Here is a 21,202-nt window from a genome sequence, read left to right as displayed (position 1 = left end):
TCCCCTGCTTGAACGTACACTAAATATACTCAAACATTTCAAAAGAACACGTACCAAGAGGAACAGGAACTGCCTTCTTGATTCAAGATTCAGATTGGAGTGCTCTTAATTCAGAAGCAATGTTTATTGTCTGATTAATCTAAGCTACTCACAAAATATCAATACTATGGCTTTGAAAAAAGTACCCACATCTGTGAGTTTATTTTTCTCAAGTGTAGCATAAAGAAGTTGTTCCCAAGCAAACATTCAGGTCGCTTTTTCTGCTCAGATGCAAGAAAAAAGTAATGGATGCACTTCTCTCAAACCCATATAACTAAAAAAGCACAAGAGCTCATCATGGTATTATTTCTGGATAAGAACAGAACAAAGCACAATTAATTGCTCACAAGCTTCAATTATAGCTTACGGTGCTGTTGTTCATCACTGTAAAACACTGGTAAATAAGTGGCTGCACTGTTTTTTAGTCAGTGCTGAACAAACGCCCTCTGAGGCTCAAAGCCACTGTCTCAAACTGCACTCACTCTTTTGGGTGACAAGAAAAACAGCACCCGTGCATAAACTCTGCGCATCCCTTCTCACAAAGGAAAAGCTGCACACTCCTTTCATCTTGACCAAAAGGCAATTTCATTCCTAAAGGCACTGCTTTTAATTTTTCTTCTTCTTCATAATGGGATGTGTATAAACACCACCGAGAGCTTATGCAGTAACTAACAGCACCAAAAAGTCAAAGGAAAATTTCCTGGGAAACTGAGGCATTTCTTCAAATCCACCTCACCAGCCTCAAACCCTCTACGCAGCATGACGGCATCTGCCTGAAGGCAGCTGTGTTTCAGAGGGACACAGTGCACATCCTCCACAGCTTGCAAATATTAACTTTGTTGAGCAGTTTGACATTAGTCAGGGAGAAAACAGTCAGAAAAGGAAAGGAAGAGGAGGATATTAGTGCCCCAGGCTGCCAGGCACTGCTCCCGTGTCCAGAAGCCCACGTCAGTGACCCATTTTCTCTCCCACCATTTGCCTGTCCTGTCTGCCTGAGACTGACAAACCTTCAGGTCAAGTCTGTCTCTTGACGCATCTTGGCTAATGTCCTGTGCTGTGGGGTGAAAGCCTTGGTTGGCCCATTAACATTGCTGTACAGAAATAAATCAGAACGGGTGACGCTATCTAAAAATAATTTCAGAGACCAAAAAAAACGTGAAAATCAGACAGCCTTAGAACAGGAACGCTCACTGCAATCTACACGTTCACATCCTGCAGTTTACTGCAAAGCAAGGTACCCAACTGTTTCACTATAACAAAGACTCCTAAGAACTTGAAACTTTTTGGGTCCCCCTTTCTGCTCATCATCTTGAGCTTGGAATTTAAATTTCACCAAACAACAACTTTCAAACCCTCAGTAAAAGATATTTCTTTTATTGTGATACATCAGTAGATATTGTTCGCACCTCACATGTGCTGGACAAGTGGAGGATGGGGCTTTTGGTAAGGACTCACTCTAAGCTCCCTCTAAAGCTGCAGCAGTAAGAGCTCTCCATGAGCCACGCTCTTCAAGAAGATCAGAACATGAAACAACAAATACCAAGCATAGTCTTTCAGACACAGAAAGTGGCTATTGAAAATGAAAGCTGCCCTTTTACAGGGGCCAACATACAGCTGGTAAGAAAAAAGCCCGTGTGGGAGTTTAGCTGGTGACTGCATGGTGTTCAATAGGTGGCACTAAGAAGGGCAGTGAGCATGGTTCTCTGCAAAGATGCATACTTAAAAGGCTAAAAGGGAGCATCCAATTATCCAGACTGTAACATTTTTTTGAAAAAGGTAGGCAAAACAAAACCTGCCTTGAGGTTATGGTCAACAGCATCATACAAAGGAGATGAGTGCCATGTAATTAAAAAAAAAATATATCTATGCTTACAGTTTTCATTTCCTCTTTTTGTAATCATCTCATCTTCCCACTCTAATACCAAAGGAAAAAAAAAATACCTTCATTTAGTGATCTGAAGCTCCATCCCTCTTCTCCACTCCCTTCTCTTCTCTCTTGGCCCAACCTGCTTTCTTTACTGCACTGTGCTTGCAAAACGAAAACACAACCATATGGCTTTTGGCGGAGCTAACTCCAAGTCCAGTAGGCATTTTGTTAGCCTTGGACATCCATCCATGGAACAGATGTGAATATTGTGCTGAATTCCCAAGGAGCTTCAAGGAGTCACCAAAAAAAGGGGGAAGGAGCATATCATATGGAACAGCAGAACTTCATCTGTTACAACGTAGAAGGATTGCCAAATGTAGCAAACACTTGGAAGTCACCCAACCCAGTCATTCTATTTAAAGCACACATGCCAAAAAAAATAAAAGCAGAGGTTGATGTCTTCATTTTGACAGACGGAAAACTTGTTCTCCCCATTCCCTTTTCACACCCACTATCACACATTTATTTTAAGTGTTAACACTATCTTCCAGATTTGAAAGTGAAAAGAAAGGAAATGTACTGAGCGCTGTACACGAGGATACGAAAGCGTGTGGACTCCTTAGAAAGGATTTTCCAGATGGGCTGTAGCGGAAAGAGATTAAACTGGTGGCATCTGAAGGTGTGGGTAAGGTGTCGAGAATCAAAAGGTCCTACTCCCTTCTTAGTAGTATTTATAGGACAGCAAGTCACTACAGACTAAAGAAATAGGAAGATTTATTACATTTTACTTGATTAATTTGGGTGCTACAGTAGAAGCACAGGCTTCCTACAAGGCTGAGAGGTGGATTTTCAATTGATCAGCATTGGAAATAGCACATCTGGCAGCAGAGACCTCTAACATAGGTGCAGGGCTTCGCTTTACCCATTTCTGTGTTTGTTTCTACATCATTATCAAATCTGATCTCGACGGGGTTAACAGCATACACAAACTGAGCAGTAATTTCCTGTGCGACTTGAGAAATCTGTAAGAAATCTGCTTCTGGAATATCCACCCCTTTGATGGGATCCCAGCATTGGTCCTTAAAACTTTTTAACTGTTTCTGAAAGCCCTGAGCTAACTTCATTTCCTAATGCAGGAACACACTTGCATCACCTGGCAGGCAAGCAAGAAAGCTCCAAGCCTAACGCACATGCAGTAGCATGCGTTAAGGCTGTTCTCTGTTCCTGATCGGTAAATGACACAACCGTATTACAACCCCGTCCAGCTGTTCTCACCTCTCTGAGCTCAAAATCTTGCACTCTAGAGGCCCTTCCACACAGCCACAGTGCTATCTGCTCTGCCTGACCACTGGAGCCTGCCAGAAGAGACTGCCTGTTAAACCACACATCCACGGATCCACGCGAGAACACCTGCAACAGAGGGACTCCTCCCTTCTCTTTGCCTTTGCACTACCAGGTTAAAATCTTACACGAAGCCGGTAGTTTCCACAGTTTATTTTTTCTTCAGTATTCATGCTGTCAAGTTGGTCTGGGAAGACACTGCAGTACAGTCACGTGGGCAGTCACATCGCTGACCTTAAAAACCAAGTAGTTCTCGATAGATCTGGTACATGAAAAATACGGCTTCTGTAGGTAAAAATTCAAGAGGAATGGCTGATGAGTGGCAAACGAGGGAAATCAAGCAGGCAAGCAGCTTTTATGCAGACCCATGGTCACTGAGGGGCTGGCACAGGAGCCAGATTACATCTCTAATTAGTGAGACGTTTAAAGGAAAGCTAGTGCTTTGCTGGGGAGATGAAGGGGGAAGCATACAACCCAGCTTATTTTGTGCCGACTGAATTTGCTGATAGCAGGAACATGGTACAGTGTAGTTTGTGTATATTTGAGGAAAGAATGAGCGAGCTGGATGTGGTTTGTGGACACAAAGGCATTGGAGAAACCAGCACAAGCAGGATTAATCCTTGTGGAAACACAGGCTGGAGGACTGAAGAAGTGAATGACCACAGGGTTGAGCTGGATGCTGTTTCCAACACAATGTCACAAGAAGTTGGCAACCGACGTAGAACCAAGACATTGCATAGGAAACAGAAAAATGTACTAAGTGCTCGTGCCACCTTGCAAACTTTTCTTTTTTCTTAAACAAAAAGCAGACTGGGGAAAAACGATATAAAATCATTTGTCAGCTAAGGTAAGAAACACACAAAACTGATATTAAAAAACAGTGCACACTGCCCCAGATATAAGAGTAATCAGGCATATGTTGTAGTAATTCGGTAATACCCCAGAAATAATATCCTGTATGCACAACTGTAAACATTTCCCATAATTGCAGGGTCCCATGGGATGCAGGTGGAAGGCAAAGAGATTTCCAAAGCAATCAAACAATCAAGTGAATAACCTACGTATCGTTATTAGATTTAAATGGAGAATTTTTCATTGGCATGGTTTCTCTTTTTAACCAAGTGAATTGTTTAGAGACGACAAGGTAAAGAAAATATTAGAGATTCTTAAAGCTCCAATGTATTAAAGTATTAGGACCAGATAACAATTATAAAGATGTCTCCTGACTAGTGCGTGAAGCAGATTCACCCTGTTGGACAATAGTCACCTTATTAAATTTAAAATAAAACTATATGAATTTTTCAGAATTGCCTAAAGGAAGCAAGTTCTGCTTCCATAAGATGCAGGTTTCCACTTGCTTAAATATGAAAAAGGTCCTTTAAGTTACTTCATGCTTTGTTTAATTTGAAACTACAAAGGGCGGTAATACAATATAACCTCTCTACAGCTGAGCAGTACAAGGTTAATTCAGTTTCCTTAGAAGAGTGGAAGCCGTATTAGCATAGCACACAGAAGAAAGGTGAAGCTGTTTTTAATGAATACAAATCAAAAGCTAACAATTTGTACAAAACAGATAAAGGAAGCAAATGGACATCAAAGCAGTATCTACAGTCAGCAGAGGTAATAATGATGTTTTAAATATATAAGGGGCTTTAAAGGTATTAGAAGCAAAAGATTCCAAAACAATACTAGCAATAGCTTTGAAAGAAAATGATGGAGTTGTCAGAAGAAACTTTACTGAATGTGTAAATTAAAAATATTAAGTAGGTAAGGAGAGGGCCTCTGTGCCTAGCACCTCCTAACTGCTGCCTGCAGTTCTGGCTCCACAAATCAAGAACTGAGTTCAAAGAAGGCACATTTCATGGGAAAGGAAGTCAAGAAACTCAAGTGAATCAATAGGTGAAATCCAAAGATTAAGAAGTGACAGAAATCTAGACGAATCAGCCCAGTTTTCACTCTAAAAAGCTATTCAAAAGCTGGTTGCCATAGGCTAAGTAACTTCCAGAGGTGGCTGGCAGCAGAAGCTGGTCAAATTCAGACAGGAAACATTTCCCATCACCGGTGATTTTTCATTTGAAAGGGAATGAGTTTCTAAGAGTTGTTTTTGTGAGGTGGTTCTCTACCTGAGCAGACCACAGCCTGTCCTTGACTTGCCCTGCTGAGCTGAAGCTGCTACAAAGGCGGGATGGTTTTGCTGTCCTGGTACAAGTCTCCTGTTGTCCAGGAGCTGCAGGGCCACACAGGGCAGCTGAGGATGTTGGTCCCTGCTGACCCTGAGCACAGCATCCCAACCAAAGTGGCTCTACCAGCACATAACAGGTGCTTTGCCTTCAGACAGGACTATCCCGTCCTTTTTGCCCATCATTAATACGTAATGATGTATAATCCTGCCAGTGTTGTCCGTGCGCATGCTTTTAGCATCTTGTACATACTAAAACCTGACAAGTACAGTCACAAGCGAGGTGCATATATTTTACCAGAGATTTTTCAAAACCAGTTTAAACATGCCTACATTTTAATGTTGCAGACTTTCCTTTTTTAAATATGGCAACTTCAACTCTCAGTATTTTCAGAGCGGAGTCCTGACCAGCTCCTTAGAGGAGATCTGAAAGCCCAGTGACATGTGAGAGACCGTGGCATTTGTGCTGTCTGTGCTCTGTCCTCAGCAAGAGGAAGGGCTCCTCTCCCCCCTTCGGCATCTCGCAATGGGTGATCTCAAACGCATCAATTAATTACGCTTCAAATTGCCCCTAGGAGAAAAAGACACGATTATCCCCCTCCTTCATTACACACAAGGTTAAATGGAGTCAGGAAGAGGTTAAGTGACTCTCGGGGTCTGCAATCCTGCCTGACAGGAGCAGGGCTGCGAGGGGCTGACTCCGTTCATGCCCCTGCAAAAGCATCGGGGCCTCGGCGGGCTCAGCATGTGGCAGGATGGCACCCTCAGCGTGCGAGGTGCAGAGCGTGGAATGACTTTCTGGTTCCCTGTCTCTGTTTGAAATTATTGCTGGCTAAAATAACAGGGAGAGATAGTGCCCTCCGTTATTGGTTTTCAAATGACTGCTATTCTAAGCAAGAGAAAGCAGCACATTGCACAGCTATCAAAGGAAACCCAGGAGCTTGTAGATTGCAGTGCAAAGCAAAGCCTGTTTCCACTTCAAGAGTTCCGAGTGATTAGCCAGAATTAAAACAAGAATATTACTTGGTCAATCAAGGAAAGGCAAGCCATGGGCAGTAATTGCACAGATAAGAGCTGAAAATGGATATACTGCTTAAACTAACACAATTTGTGTAGCTACACAAGTTATTGAAATCACAGGCAGATTTGAGAAAGGCATTTGGAGATGTTACTGAAAGGTTAATTTGCTTTTGTTCCTCCAGTAGAAAAGTGGAGGGCCTTCTAATTGAATATCTGGAACCAAAGCTCATTTTACAACATGACCTGACACATAGCATAATCATATTTCCAAGACAGAAGGTATTAATAATTGAGAGGGATTTGTCCTTTGATATGAAAAAGGTCATGAGGTTTTCATTTAAGCATCAGGTCGACCAGGGCTCGCCTCGCTACTCCTAACCATGGCAGGCAGCCTACTACTGATTTCACAACATACTGGTGGGGTTTTTGTTTGCCTGTTTGTTTTCCCAACCTATTTGAACAATTACTTTGTCAACTTTAAAGGGACTTTCTGTTCTGCTCTGGGCTTTGAAGGAAGCTTCGAGAGGATTTAAATATAGTCGACTCTCCTTTAGGGTACTGTTTTTATATGACCTCTTAAAACATTATTTCCAAACCAATTTCCTATGATTTTCTGAGAGGAAGAGGGGACTTACAAGAAAGGGAAAATGCGCACAGAGGTGAGAGTTGAGAACTCTCGAGTAGCATCCCTGGCTCTGTTGTCACCACAATGCTCTCAGTTCCCGTATCTTCGTTTTCAGAAAGGTGGGTCTGGTACAATTATACCTACCTCCCACGGCTGCTGCAGAGATGCATTAGCTGCTAGCACAGCCCCATGAAGTCAAGAAGCACGGCGCTAACACCAAACAGAGATCATTGTACCTACTCCTGGTGCAAAAGATGCAGTTCCCTCCTGCAGATGACAACAGGCATCCAGCTTATTACTGAAAGCTTACAGGAGCTAGAGGGCCAATTTACTTCAGTGCCTTTGAGCATCTTGGACGAAAATACCGCTTCTCCATAGCAGCACTGCACTTGTCTGCCTCTCAGCCATTTGGCACGGGAACGATACACCCTTAAGTGCTCAGCAACTGCATGCTTACAGTAGAAACTCCTCCTTCTGGTTTCCAAAATCCTGTGTGGTTAAACTTCTACCTGGTGTGAAAGTGGCTGAGAAATCACCTACTGCTTGCTGAACTGCATTTACCCTTGAAGGATATTTGGTCAGTTTGTATATGGCGTGCACTGCATTAGCACCCAGCTTTACTATGCTCTCTTTGCTCTGCAGCACTCTGAGGCATACAGAGGAGAACAGGGATACACAAAACCAAACCTTTGGAAACCACAGCCTTAGAAATGAACAACTGCAATGGCAGCAAGGTCATCAGAACAGGCCAAGCTGCAAAGGTTAAGAAGTGGGAGAGGCTCAGTGCAAAACCCTTGGACTGTTTTACCCACTGCAGAAGACAAGGATACGACTGGCTGCGGTGAATCGCTAATGATGACAGCAATTAGCATACAGCACCAAACAATCCCTTCAGAGGGAAGGCTGCACAGCGAGCCACATCCAGACAGAAAAGGCTGAAGATCAGTAACTACATCCAGAACAACTACGGTGTCAGTTCCAGGAGACCTGGGTTTCTAGATAAGGTCTGTCACCGCCCCACATGGCACCAACCAAGCAGACAACAGTGGTGGTAAGGCTGCAGTTTTGGAACCAAACGTCAGCCTTGGTTAATTACAAATACAACTAAAGTATAAAAGCACATGAAATAATTCTGCCATCTAACATGCCAGTGAACGCACTTGGTAATCCGAAAGCAAACTGCTCTGAGCTGGCAGCGGTCTGGCAGAGCAGCAGGGGAGGCTGAGCTTCTGCACACCACGCCATCATGCTTCCATTGAGCAAGGCTCAAAACCAGCCCCCCTTGCGATCACCTTGCATCACCAGAAAAAGCATCTGCCTTACTGGAAGCACATTTGACAACAATGCAGCAGGGTGGGTGGCACAGCTGGAGGTGGGTGTCTCCTGGCACACCCCGGGCAGGCTGTATGTGGCCTTGCAGCACTACGGCTGTGCCCACCTGCAGGAGAGCTTCACAGGGCAAGGGGATGTGCTCCAAATCCTCCTCCCCTTCTCACCAGCCTGAACCATTCGGGCACCAGTAATATTCTTCGCACCAATTCAAGCAGCTGTAACATTGTAGGATTGCTACAGATTCAGAACAAGAATCCTGTTTCATAAAGCAAGGGGACCTGGATCATCCAGATAAATGAAGGATTAATGCCCCAGGACCCAGCCTGCTCCAGACACCAGCCACAGCTACATGCAGCCCAGTGAAGTGCCCCAACTCGTGTTTTAAGAGCAGTTACTGAAGTGTTCTCTCCACACTAATTAAGAGCCTTGACACAAACACTGGGGCTGGGAGCAGTTCTGACAGCCTGATTGCAGAGACCACTCTATAAATTCACCCTCTATCAAAAGCAGCCTGCTGATGGGCCCTGTTGTATCAGCACTACTTCCACCGCCAGGAATGCACCTCGCTAACATGGGGCTGTAGCGGGAGCACCACTACTGCAGGAGGAAAGTGTTCCTGGCAGAGCCAACACATCGAAATTCTGCAATGCCAGCCCACGCAGGATTTGAAGCCTCATTATCAGAGGGCCCAGACCTCGCTCCTGCCTCAGTCAACAACCAGAAAATCCTTCCTGCAAGGGTTTTTGCCTTGAAACGGATTCTTTCTGTTCAGCATGTTTTTAATAATTTCTGATAGCTTAAGCTTCATTTACAAACACGCACATTTTGTTCAGACTCTGGTACGACCTCCTAATGAAAACTTAACAAGATGTGCTTGCAAACGATGGGAAAGGAACTTGGTGAGAGCCACGCAGAGGCTATCACAGGGCACTGAACGCATCTGTGCTGCTCTGCTCAGTGCCTTTGGACCTTGCTAACCCTGCTGCTGAGTATTTCGGCCCCCGTGTGCCCTTCACACAGAACCACGTCACCCAGCTCTGCCCGGTGCTGAGACCCAAACCTTCTTGTGCAAGGGCAGAGATAAGGAGCAGCCGGCTTTGTCCCAGCTTACTTCAAAAAAGAGTAGAGAGGAAAAGGAACCATTACTGCTTTCTTAAGAACAGCTTTTTGAAAGCAGCTCAAGCCACAGGAGCAAGGAGACAGGAGCTGGCTGTTAGCATTAATGGCCAAAACCCACTCCGTGCGACCCAGTCTGACAAGGAGGCTCAGCTAAGGGCTTTCCTGCCACGCATACTCCTCAGCATAAAACTTGGGCAGAAGAAACCAGGAAGTTTATTTGTGGAGAGACAGAGGAGCATACCAGGATACAGAAACAGAGCAGCAGGATTATCAGTATTTTGAACAAAGCCTGCGGGTAAAATTAATGCAAGTTTGCTGTAGCCTTCAGCTTTTTATGCACTGCTGATGAGATGCACAGGGACAGGCAGGACTGATTTACAGTCAGAACCAAAAACCTTGCTCCCTATCCAATTTCCTACTGCGAGGTGGCAAGGGGACTGCCCATCAGACAGCGATGATGCCTCCCTGTCAGATTCCTGCTTCAGCTGGAAGCCAAAGGACGTTTCTGTTGCACGCCAGAACAATACCCCGGTGCCATCTCCCAGTAGCAACTTAGAATAATGCCCACCTTTTAACAAAAATAACAACAAAAAACACATATAAACACCACAGACTCTTCTGTGATTTCATCAAGTGCAAAACAGAGTAAGCACCCTCATTCATTTCTTCCAGTCCTAAAAGAAAAAGCCTTTTTAAAGAAGTGAAGAGCCGGGGAGGCTGCTGATGTGTTTTAATTGCATCTCCATTTGTCGCTGCACAGCCGCTAACTCAATACAATACGAAAATACCTCATTAAAATCGTCCTCGGCAAGGTTTATTTGGAGGTGTTCTTTGCGTAACCCCTGTGGGTCAGGCTTCACCAGAGAATAACCTTTTCCCGCTGACAAAAGTAATTTCCAGTGAAGGAAAAGTTTTGCCACTGAACAAAGAAGCAAAACCGGAAACCAGCTCCCAGCAAAGTATTTATTAAAAATATTCATTCCGTGAACCCTGTTGAGTCCCACAAATTGAGGCCATTTGGCAAGTTAATAACATTGGCAACTGCTGCCCTTACAAGCTATTAAAAGGGAGCGTTTTTCCCCTATTATTTCTCTTTGCTGCCAAAAGTCTTCTTTGTTTTGTTTAAGAACACTTACCTTGTGGCTTTTAAAAAATTAGGAATGGAATCAATCTGCTCAGCACCAAGCACTTCCCCTTAAAAAAGGATGATCTTAAAAAACAAAAATAAATAAAAACAACCTCCCCCCCCCTCTCTCTCTGTCTTCCCCATCATTTGGATGTTATTGATGCTTTATTATATACAGCTCCTGCTTCTGAGGTGGTTGATTCATTTGTAGTCTTTTTGGAAGCAACTATCTCAACCACTGAACAAGAGGAGCATGTTTGCATGTGCCGGTCTCTAATTCTTAAAAGCCACCACTGGACAGCTACTGCTTTTGTGCAAGAATTGGGCTGGGAGGTGTGCATAATGAGCCTTGCCTGTTTAGAGATAATTAGAAGTACATGGGAAGTAAAGACCTAACCTAAGTTTGAAGGAACATCATTCAAGAAAAGCTACCAGCTTGATGGTCACATCCCCAGATTATTGCAACAGAGAGGCACATTAAATCCTGAAAAAAATGAGGTGAGCAAAGAGCAAGAGAGAACCACGCAAGGTTTGCTTAGAGAACGTGATGCTCAATAATTTGGTACGGGTCTGCTTGGCAAGAAATTTCATGTAGGACTGCAAAGGCTTTTCCAGACAAAAGTTTAGGTTAAATTCACAGTGCCTTCCCGAAGAACAATCTGTGTGCTCCTGTTTCACTGCACTATGCTCACCTAGCTTCACTCAATCTTCAAGATTGTCACATTTTTTTTTGCTAATTCAGTTTGAGTCATGCAGCAAAAACATCTCCAACTGAGAAGACACTTTATTTACTGGAACTTCATTGCCCTTTGTGACTCTGACAACTAATCAACAACCAACTGCTTCTATTTTGCACCATTTTCAGTGCTATAGTAGGAGGAGGTTAAAATTTAATGCATTGGCAAAGTCAAATCTCAATTATCCAGGCTAACAGAGTAGAGAGAGCTCACATAAAAGTAAAAAATGCAGATAAAACACATTCTGATAAGCTATACAAACAAAAAATGAGGACATATGAAGAGATGTCCCCGATGAAAAGCAATCCCAGAAACAACACTGATCCAACTGGTCAGTCTAAAACACTAGGCAATTATTGGTGCAACTCTTGAAAGCAGCTCTGGGCACAAAGCACAGACACACAGCTAGTGTCTTTCTGGGTGTCTGCTGAGCTAGGCTGGATCTACTCTTGTCAGTTTGGCTCAGATCCTGATTTGGTCCACACCCCCCAAATCCTAATCATCCACATACTGTGTGCACACCAAACCACACTCAGACTAGTTGTCTCCTCTCCCCATTTCTGAACCAAGCTAACCGGTTACAAAAGGAAACCTGGACTAGCCAGTGGTACCCAGTACTCTTGAGGGCTGGTCTATAGAGACAAAATAGACACAGATCCCATAAGGCCTCCCTAAACATCTCTGCAATGCTCATGCAAAAAGCCTACTGCTTTTAAATGCTCCTCAAACCCTTCATGCCAGCCTCCTGGACATAACACACATCTATTGCATCACGCTTCACTTCAGCAGGCTATGTCATTGCCTTCCTCCTATTTCAGTGGTTTTGAACTCGGTAAGGGGAGATGCAATGACGATTAAATCTTAGGTCCACAAGGACCTGCACGAGAGCCCACAGAAGAGCTAGGCCAGGTGCTATGCAGCACAGATGCCAGCAGCCTACTCAAAGGGCCAGCCCTCAAGGCTGCGTGGTGTGGTGGCCACAGAAGGTACAGACCTACCCAGTGGACAGCAGGATGAAGATCAGGCACAAGATGGTTACAAGCAGCATTAGCTTTTCTCCAGCCAGCACTGCTGTCCCCAGGTAGTGATGAAGACCTGCCCTTACAACTGCCTCCCACCCCTAATGAGTCTCTGCAGTGTGCAGGAACACCACTGGGGAGGAATAGGAGTGTGAAAGCACAGACATCATTCTTTGCAAGTATCAGGTTCACAGAAGTAGATTTTTCTTCCCCAGTACTTTGAAGAGTTTTGATTCACATTCTTAGTCCTTAAAATATTCCACAGGCACCAGGAATAACCTTTATGCTTTACTCCATCACCCTGAAAATGGGTGATGAGTTCCCCATCTTTTCCATGTGGATGTAGCAGTCGTCGTTTCCAGAGCTAAATCACTGTGAAGCACTGCTCAGCACCATTAAAGCATCGTTCAGCTCAGTCCAGAGTTATCTATAGAGCAGTAGATTGATGGCTCTCCTATACATATTAAGTAATTTGCACGAGAAGTTGCCACAGAAAAGCCAGATCTCATTTTAATTTGCATGTAAGATATATATCTGTGGCCTTTGCCTAAAGGTTTGTCACTCCAGCTGAAAGCTTTACAAAGGTTAGAATATTCAACTTTCTGCTTTAAATTCTAATGACAGATGAGAGATACATTTCTTAGCATAAATATTTATATATAAACATACTTTATATATGCATGTATACACACACCCCCAGCCTTAAAATATCCCAGCATATGTGTAAGTGTAACAAATACTGCCACCGAGTCACAAGTGAATGGAGTAACATACTGTGAGTCGGCACTGACCCGAGATGTGGATCTGAATAGAAAAAGAAAATTATTTGATTTAATGTGGCCTGGCAATTTTAGCAGGGCTCCTTCTGCACTAAAATAAGCAAGTTAAGACTAATTGGCAATGTAAGCTCCAAGAGGTCTCGAGATTGAGAAAACGGTAAACAAAACCTAATCTATCAAATTTAGCACATTATCACTGTAGAAAATCAGAAAAATAGAATGATTTGTACTGTTCTATTGCATTAATAATTATTTCACAGAAAACGGATTTAAAATACTCATCTGTTACTTCCCTCTGCACCCACCAAAGGGCAGGCTTGTTGCACTCCATTTGTGTGGGCGCTTTCTATTTTGCACGCAGGCAGCTTCCACGTTTACTGAGGACACGTCCACTAAATCAGAAGCTACGCATGACCCACATACTGACAATGCCACAGCAATGCTGGCTTAAGGGTTGTGCTAAGTCTACAAGTGGTTTCAGTTAACTCTGGTCCATCTTGTGTACAGGTAGTCTCATTCAGCACCATGTCCGAAACAGTGCAAGAAGAACACGTGCGAAGGCAGCCTCAAAGGACTGGTCTTGCATCATGTAGACCTTGCTTTTACAGCCCATTCCTGCAGGCATGGACAGGCTGACCTTTCCTCACCACAGCCTGCAAACAGCAGTGTCATAATTCACCCATCAGGCAAGTTGTCTTGTCCTTTCAGCTCTGAGAGCTATGTACTCTTTGCACGTACTGTCTTTGGTCTAAACACGTACTTAAAAAAGACTAAGAACTTAAGTGCCTTAAAGAAAAGTAACTTAAAAATAAAAGAGAAGAGCTCTCTCTTTCACAGAAAGTCAAGATGGCAAACTCCTAAATCTCACCATTTCACATGCAATCATTTGATTTTAAAGTTATAATTTACTCTTAACCAGTTGAGATCCATGAATCACAAGTTCCCGGCACACGAGCAAGTTCTAGTCAATAGATGGTAGGAACTGGAGTTGAGAAAGGATTAAGTCCCTCTTCCTTTCCTTTTACCATCTTCCAGAAATCTCCCTTCTGAAGTCTACCCCTCCCTTCTCTCCACACACACATCCAGCAGGGCTTTGCAAGAGCCCCAAAGCATCCTGTCTAATTTTCTAACAAAAAAAGCAAAATAAAGGACCTGAGCTTTTTCTCCCTTTCTGGAAAATACCTTCAGTTCTGTGGGAACAAGTTGGTAAATGCTTATCTGAAGGCTATATGTGAATTGCAGGGCTGGCCATCTGATGGGGAAGAATTTTTCTTGCACACTGCAGAGCTGAGTCATTGTGCTATAAAAGCAAATTAATACTACCTGATACCGAGTGCCAGGACTATCTTCTCTCTTTGGCAAACCCTTAAAAGTTCATCACCTGTACCGACTCTGCCTGCCTCTGGGACAATAGAGGAAGCTGGAAGAGGTGAGTCTGCTAGCTGCAGCAATACCATGAGAATCACAGGCATATCTAAAGACAAATGGTGTCTAGAATGGCATGTGCCTACAGAAGCCGTCTAATATGAATGGGGAGGAGTACATGTGTAGCATTTTTCTTTCATTCACCTAACTTACAAAGGGCCTGATTCAAAATTTTGCTAGAAATACTGTTAGGTGCTTCAGAAAGAAAGCATGCGTGTGATGCATGCAAAACAACCTGGAAGGGTGAACGTCCATATTCTAAGTAGCGATTTAAATGTAGACTTATTATGGACAAAATTTATTCCATCAAAATTTGTTCTCTTCCTCTGGGGGGTGATTCCTCCTACACCACTATATCAATTTCACTACTGAAGTGCTGCAGTAATGGGCCAGGCTCTCTGTGCTCATTGTCCTGCTATAACAGATCACATTTTGTTATGCGGACCATAAAATACAGCAGAGGAAAAATAAATCTGTTTTCTTTTTGTTCCCCTGCCTGCTTTGTCTGCATTAACACAGTAACTCTTTAAATAAACACTGCATACTGTTTTGTTTCCAGTTTACAGAGACACATACAATAGTGCCCCATGCAGTTACATTTGGAATCAGTTCTTTACCCTCACAAAACCTGAGGACAGTGAAGGAATTAATTTAGGAGTTCGTAAACTGTAGGGTTTATAAAACTCAAGCACATGGAGTGTTGTTTACTCACATGGCGCGTAGAACATGACAAGGGTGTGCTTCTTCTTCTTCAAGGACTCCCTGAAGTCTTCTCCAGCAAGATGGATAACACTAGTCTGTTTTTCTTCCCATGCAGGCTCAGGTGGAGGTGGTGCTTCAGGACTAGAAAAAGGAATGGAATGAGATTAGTCTGAGAATGTTTCTGGAAGCATATGCAAAAGGCCATCACATCCTGCTTAGTACTCTGAGGGAACCAAGGAGGAGCAATCCATCAGGGTGCCTGGGCAGTAGGAAAACACGCTCAATATTTCTGACACCAGGTGATAACAAAAATGTGCGTTAATTTCTAAAACTCAGTAAAAATATAATTTAAATGATCTCACTGAAGCATATGAATAGGAATGCAGAACAAAGATCTCCTACATTACATCCAACATCTGGCTAAAAAGAACATTGCTTCTAATATCACCGTGTCATCCGTAGGCATGAATTGAGAACAGCAAGCAGGTGGAATCAAAAGGCAACCAATATAGGACAGCGTCTTCCATTCAAACATCCTTTTTGTACCCTTTATTGCCATCACACAAACCTCTGTAAAGAATTTCATGACCTTCTCTTGAATTCAGATATTAAAGCCAGGATGCAATAATCAGCATCATTCCAGTTGGAAGACTGGGGGTGACTGAACTGGAATATTTTACCTTGATAAAGAGAATGTCAGGTTTCAATTATGACTGCACATACTGACTAGATCAGAGCAATCCTGCACATCCAGAGCACCTCTAACAAAACTTCTGCTATTCACCAGCTCACAGACTTCTCTCAGACTCATTAAATTCATTCCTGCTGTATCTTAAATAGTGATTACTTATATAAAATCATCAGAATGGAGCCATGGTATAAAGACCTTCATATGTCGCCTTGGTAATAAATTAGCTTTTCAGACTTTCCTGTCACTTTGAATGACACATTTTAAGTTGTATCAGGTACATAAAAACTAAGTGAAGAAAATCTAAATTTTTAAAGTTCTTCTCAAGGTCAGTTGGTGGATATCCATCATATTTCCATCGATATCGATTTGCCAGTTGTTAGCGATAGAATTAGGGCAGCTGATCTGAATTTTCACACGCACACAGTCAGTGTGAGCTATCATCGATTACAGTTACAGCCAGAGGTGTGAGTTCATCTCACACAGACCTCCTCGTGCTGACCTGGAATAAGCTACCCAGATACTGGTAACACTATCGTGTGGCAGCACAGACGACAGACAGCACAAACAAACCAGGCAACAGAGCTGCAACTCGTACTGCTGCAACTAGACCACTCGCTGGGATACGTTTTCACAAGCTGAAATTTTATCTCCAGCCTGCAACCCTACATACATCCCTATTTCCATCAGCTTCAGTGGAGCTCTTGCTGTTTTATCTCAAGTCAGCAAACAAGCATCTTACACCATTGCACTTCAAGCTGGGAGAGCATCTAGCAGTTAGGCTAGGGGACAAGAAGTCTGTGCCCCCGTGTTACTGGCTACCAAAGGCAGTAGGCAGAAATCTTACAGAGGCACAGGCGGATCTGGAAGGGATGAACCACCTCTTCCTCCCTGCTTATTCCAATGCCAATACGAATACGCAGTGTCAACCTAAGTGTTTAACCCAATTAAAATGACACAGTTTTCAAAATACCCCAGCAAGCTGGTGGAACTAGGACAGCGATTTAACATCCACTACTGACACAGCAACTTGAAGCTGAGTAAGCAAGGAGGCCAAGGGAGTGCTGTGTGTAAAAGTAGGATACAGATAAAACTTCCCAACATGTGACAAAGATGCTAACAGGCCAAACTTATTATTTGATTTGAAGCACTCAGATACAATCCCTTCCCCCCCCCCCCCCCCAACAGGAGTTGGAAAAATTAGGCTTGCACTCCTCATGCCATCTGCACTTAATGATTAAATGACCTCACAAAAGACAGACACTGCTTTTTTTCCAGTGAATAGTGCAGAAACTATATTTGGCTTACAGTACTTAAAAGAAATACGTATTTTACTCCTAAATATTTAGAGAGAGTTGTACCAGCAATTTTCTTCTTTGAAATGAAATTATTTTCATTGTACATCAAATTCTGCATATTTTAGCGCACCACCCAAGGAAAGCAGGGAAGTGCAGACAAAGGTGCTGTTTCAGTTGGTCTGGGTGCCTTTCTTTCAGCCCCATGTAGCAGGTAGTCTAGGCATTGGCTCTGAAATGCTGGAAGGAGAAAAGTACAACTACAGAAATTCAGTTACTTACAGTGAAATCTGCTGCTTAGTATGAAGAGGGAACAACAAATGTTCTGTTTATTTTTCAGAGCCATTGCTATTCCTTCTCCGGAGAGAGGCTTAGCATGCATTTGAAAAATATTTATTTTGGGAAAGAATTACCAGGACAACTACGAAAAACCCCGCAGCAAATAAAGGATTTGGTGTATTAGAGACCATAATTAACATACACGTTTGTATGGCTTTGAATACTGGAATTCAATTTGTTTTTGTTAGCAAGGGATTTAGGCAGCCGATAAAGCTAGGTTTTAGGATTTACTTCCTCACAAAGCAGTCTTCAGGAAACAGCAGCCAGGAATGTGAATACTATCTCAGACCCTCAAAACTTACTTTTGGAGCCAATCGATGATCTTCTTTTTCGTTCTGAGGTGTGGCAGGGTGTATTTCTCCTCTCCATCCTTAAAATACTTCAGAGTAGGAAAGCCTGAGATGTGGTACCTTTCTGCCAGTGCCTTGTTGACGGTAGCATCTACTGCTGCAAGGACACCTGGACTCTAAAACAGAAAATACTGACTGTAAATCACAAGAACATGTACCCACACCTCTGGCAAGAAGCAGTGGACTTTGGGGAAATTAATTACTCATGACTTAGGTGCCTCCGCTTTCTCAGGTTCTCAGTACAGATACACAGGCCCGATGCAAAAACAGGAAGCGATATCTTAAGGACTAAATGTAACCAGCACATTACCCATTCTCCTCCCCTTTCTGAGAAAGATTCCCTGTAGACAATGCTTTGTAATGCTTAAGAGCTGCTCCCAGAAACGGCATTTCCTCCCACAAGTCCATTCCTCCCAAGGCAAATAGGCATTGTTAAAGACAAATTTACTTTAAGGCAAATTCATTTTTCCCTACCTCACGGGCATCTACACATGGACCATTTTTACCATCACTTGTAGGATGTGATTCACCTGTTTTGCACATCCCCCTCTCCTCCACCTTTATAGTTATAAAGGGACTCAATGTCTCTACTGAAGATGTCTTGAGTTTGGGGAGATTAATCCTGCTTCTATTCTTGCATGGCGTACAGAGAGCAGGACTGAATCAATAGCACTAATACTAATACTTGTATTATCAGGTCTCTCCTCTCCAGCTCCATGTTGATGGAGCACTTAAGATGATGCTAATGGAATGATGCAACCATAAAAGCAAGATACTTGAAAGAGGGATCAACCCCCTTTTTTTTCCCCCAAATCTAATTCATAAATAAAAGTCTGTGTTTCTTCACATTCAGTGCCTTTAAGTAAGGCAAAAAAAAAAATCCATTTTGGATTTGATCATATTACGTATAAGGCCTGCAGCAGAATACATAAACATTTTTCGATTTTGTTTTCGTTCAAGACAGAATGTTCTTTCTAAGACTTTGGCAGGGTTCATGCATTAGCGATGAGACTGTACTTTGGAAGCACATTTTGAAGGGTCCTGTGGGAGGATGAGAACAGCTGAATTTGTTGTAGGGATAAAAGTCACTTATTACTCCAGTTATTTATTACTGATTATTAGAAGGATATAATAAAGGAAATTAACTTACATCACTGGCTGCGTGGAGAAACTCTGCAGCCTTCTCATATTCTGGCTTCATTTTCTTACAGTGCCCACACCCTGCCAAAAAAAAATCCAGTTAATTCGTACACACCATGGTTATTCGTTGACCCATCCAGCCTTACCAAAATCCAAAACCATGTGGTAGAGATTTACTAGAATTTAGTATGCATTTTACTTACTTTATTTGCAAAGCCTTACAATGATTTAGGACATTTTCCAAAGTGGTCACTACACTTTGAAGAAAGAAATCTTCACCCAGCTCACTTCCCTCTCAGGAAGTACTACGGGCAGTAGTTGTCAAGCCCATTGATTCTAGTATGCTCTTGGGTGAGGCACAGCCTCACCCATTTCAGTTTCCAAATCTTTATCTGCAGTAAAAATCCAACACAGACCCTCACGTGACTTCCTGACTTTAAGCCGAGGTTTCTACGAGCACAGCTTAATTGAGTCGTGTAATTTGAACTAAACTGCGCTGATAATAAGCTACGCTTTACAGCGGTGCGGCGTGTCCCTCCAGCAAGGATTTGCACTGATTTAATCACATCAGCATAATTACACCACCACATATGTTCTCAACATAAGCAGGGCCTGTAAAACCAAGATAATGGTGCTTTCTCGCTCGTGCAAGTTCTCCTGAGAGATCTGCCATTACTTCACTGCCGAGTGCTGACATTACAATAAAGTAAAATAAATGAGTGCACGAGAAAAACAGATTTAAAATAAATTATTTGGGTGCAAACGAAAACGCTTTCACCATTTGCTTTCAGGCAAGCTGAGCTTTTGGGACCAGGTGAGGGCCCTGCTGTGATGCAGGGGGATGCTGTGCCTTGGGGACAGCCCCCTCCTTGCCCCGCAGTCCCGGCCCAAGGATCAACAGCCAGGATCAACACCCAGCCCTGGTGTGTTGATTTCAAACACACAGAGCTGGAACCAGGCTCGCTGCGTGGCCCAACAGGCGCTGAGTTTTCTGGCCCCACCACAATCCAACCTTCTCTGCAAGCCCTCGCTGTGCTTTTTCCTCCTGGTTGCAGCAGCAGCCTGCTTTTCTTTCTTCAGCTGTTATTGCTGGAATGGGCACTTGAAAGCCCAGACTTTGCTGAGCTTTTGAAAGTTGTAACAGAAAATCCAGCGAGCAATCTGTTTCAATATGGCTTTGGCAATAGCAGTTCCTGAGGCATACAGACAAAGGGGCTGGGACTATTTTTACATCATTGTCTCACAGAAAATCAAGCAAGGATGAAAATCGGAACTGCTCTGATCCCCACTAACGGGACGACTGACAAAGCCACCAGGCACTAACCTGAGCCGGAACTCAACCAGCCAAAGACTGCTCACAGCCGAGAAGTGACAGGGCATCAGATCAGAGGTGACTTCCCCGAGCAAGCAGGGGCCTCTGCAGAGCTCCGAGCTTGCCGGGCATGCTTATAGCAGGACTGTGGTTGTGACCGCAGCTCAGGGCAGACAGATTTGAGGAGTGTCCAAATCCCACCTGAGAATTACGCAAACACCCGAACTGTTGATCCCACAGCAAACTCCAGCTCAAACACCAGCTCCAGTCCCCGCTGCCTAGCTGTCTGCACAGTGATCGCTGCATTAACAGCCTCGCATACTTCCTTTGAGCAAAGCCAATGTTTTATTCTGGTAGGAGCAGCCAAAAAGGGGTCTCAGCTGCAGGCTGAAGTTTTGCTTTTTGGTTTTGCTTTTTGTTTTTTTGGTTCTCAGTGAGAGCACGTGTGACCGAACTGGGAACCTGAGGCAAGAGCTTCAGAGGTGAATTCAGGAAGGAGCTGAAAAAGGCTGAGGAAGAGTTACTGTCTCAGCACTGCTTGCCTTGGTTAAAGGCACAAAAGAGGCTGGCAATATGATTTATTTGCCACCCACAGAAAACTTGCAGGCATATGGCTTTCTGGAATGGGCTGACAGTTCCCTTTGACACCTGCCTGAATTGATTTATTTCTCCTTTTAGGAGCAGGAACTTTATTCGTTTTGTGCTCTTCTTTACTTCTAAGTAAAGGGCATCTCGAATCACAGCTCAGATACCTGGGAGCTTCACTGA

At 43.4% G+C, this 21,202-nt stretch overlaps 1 protein-coding gene across 1 annotated transcript in view; it reads right to left on the bottom strand.

The window, feature by feature from the left end:
* PDIA5 (protein disulfide isomerase family A member 5) overlaps positions 1-21,202 on the bottom strand; it is a 97,883-nt gene that overhangs the window by 13,138 nt on the left and 63,543 nt on the right. Inside the window, exons 12-14 of the mRNA XM_027461140.3 lie at positions 19,133-19,203; positions 17,935-18,098; positions 15,321-15,451 (exon numbers count right to left, since the gene is read on the bottom strand). Of these exons, the coding sequence (XP_027316941.1) occupies positions 15,321-15,451; positions 17,935-18,098; positions 19,133-19,203 (366 nt within the window). The remainder of the gene's footprint in view (positions 1-15,320; positions 15,452-17,934; positions 18,099-19,132; positions 19,204-21,202) is intronic.

The sequence above is a fragment of the Anas platyrhynchos genome, chromosome 7, assembly GCF_047663525.1.
Source record: "Anas platyrhynchos isolate ZD024472 breed Pekin duck chromosome 7, IASCAAS_PekinDuck_T2T, whole genome shotgun sequence".
NCBI classification, from domain to species: Eukaryota; Metazoa; Chordata; class Aves; order Anseriformes; family Anatidae; genus Anas; species Anas platyrhynchos.
This window is presented reverse-complemented; position numbering and strand designations above follow the sequence as displayed.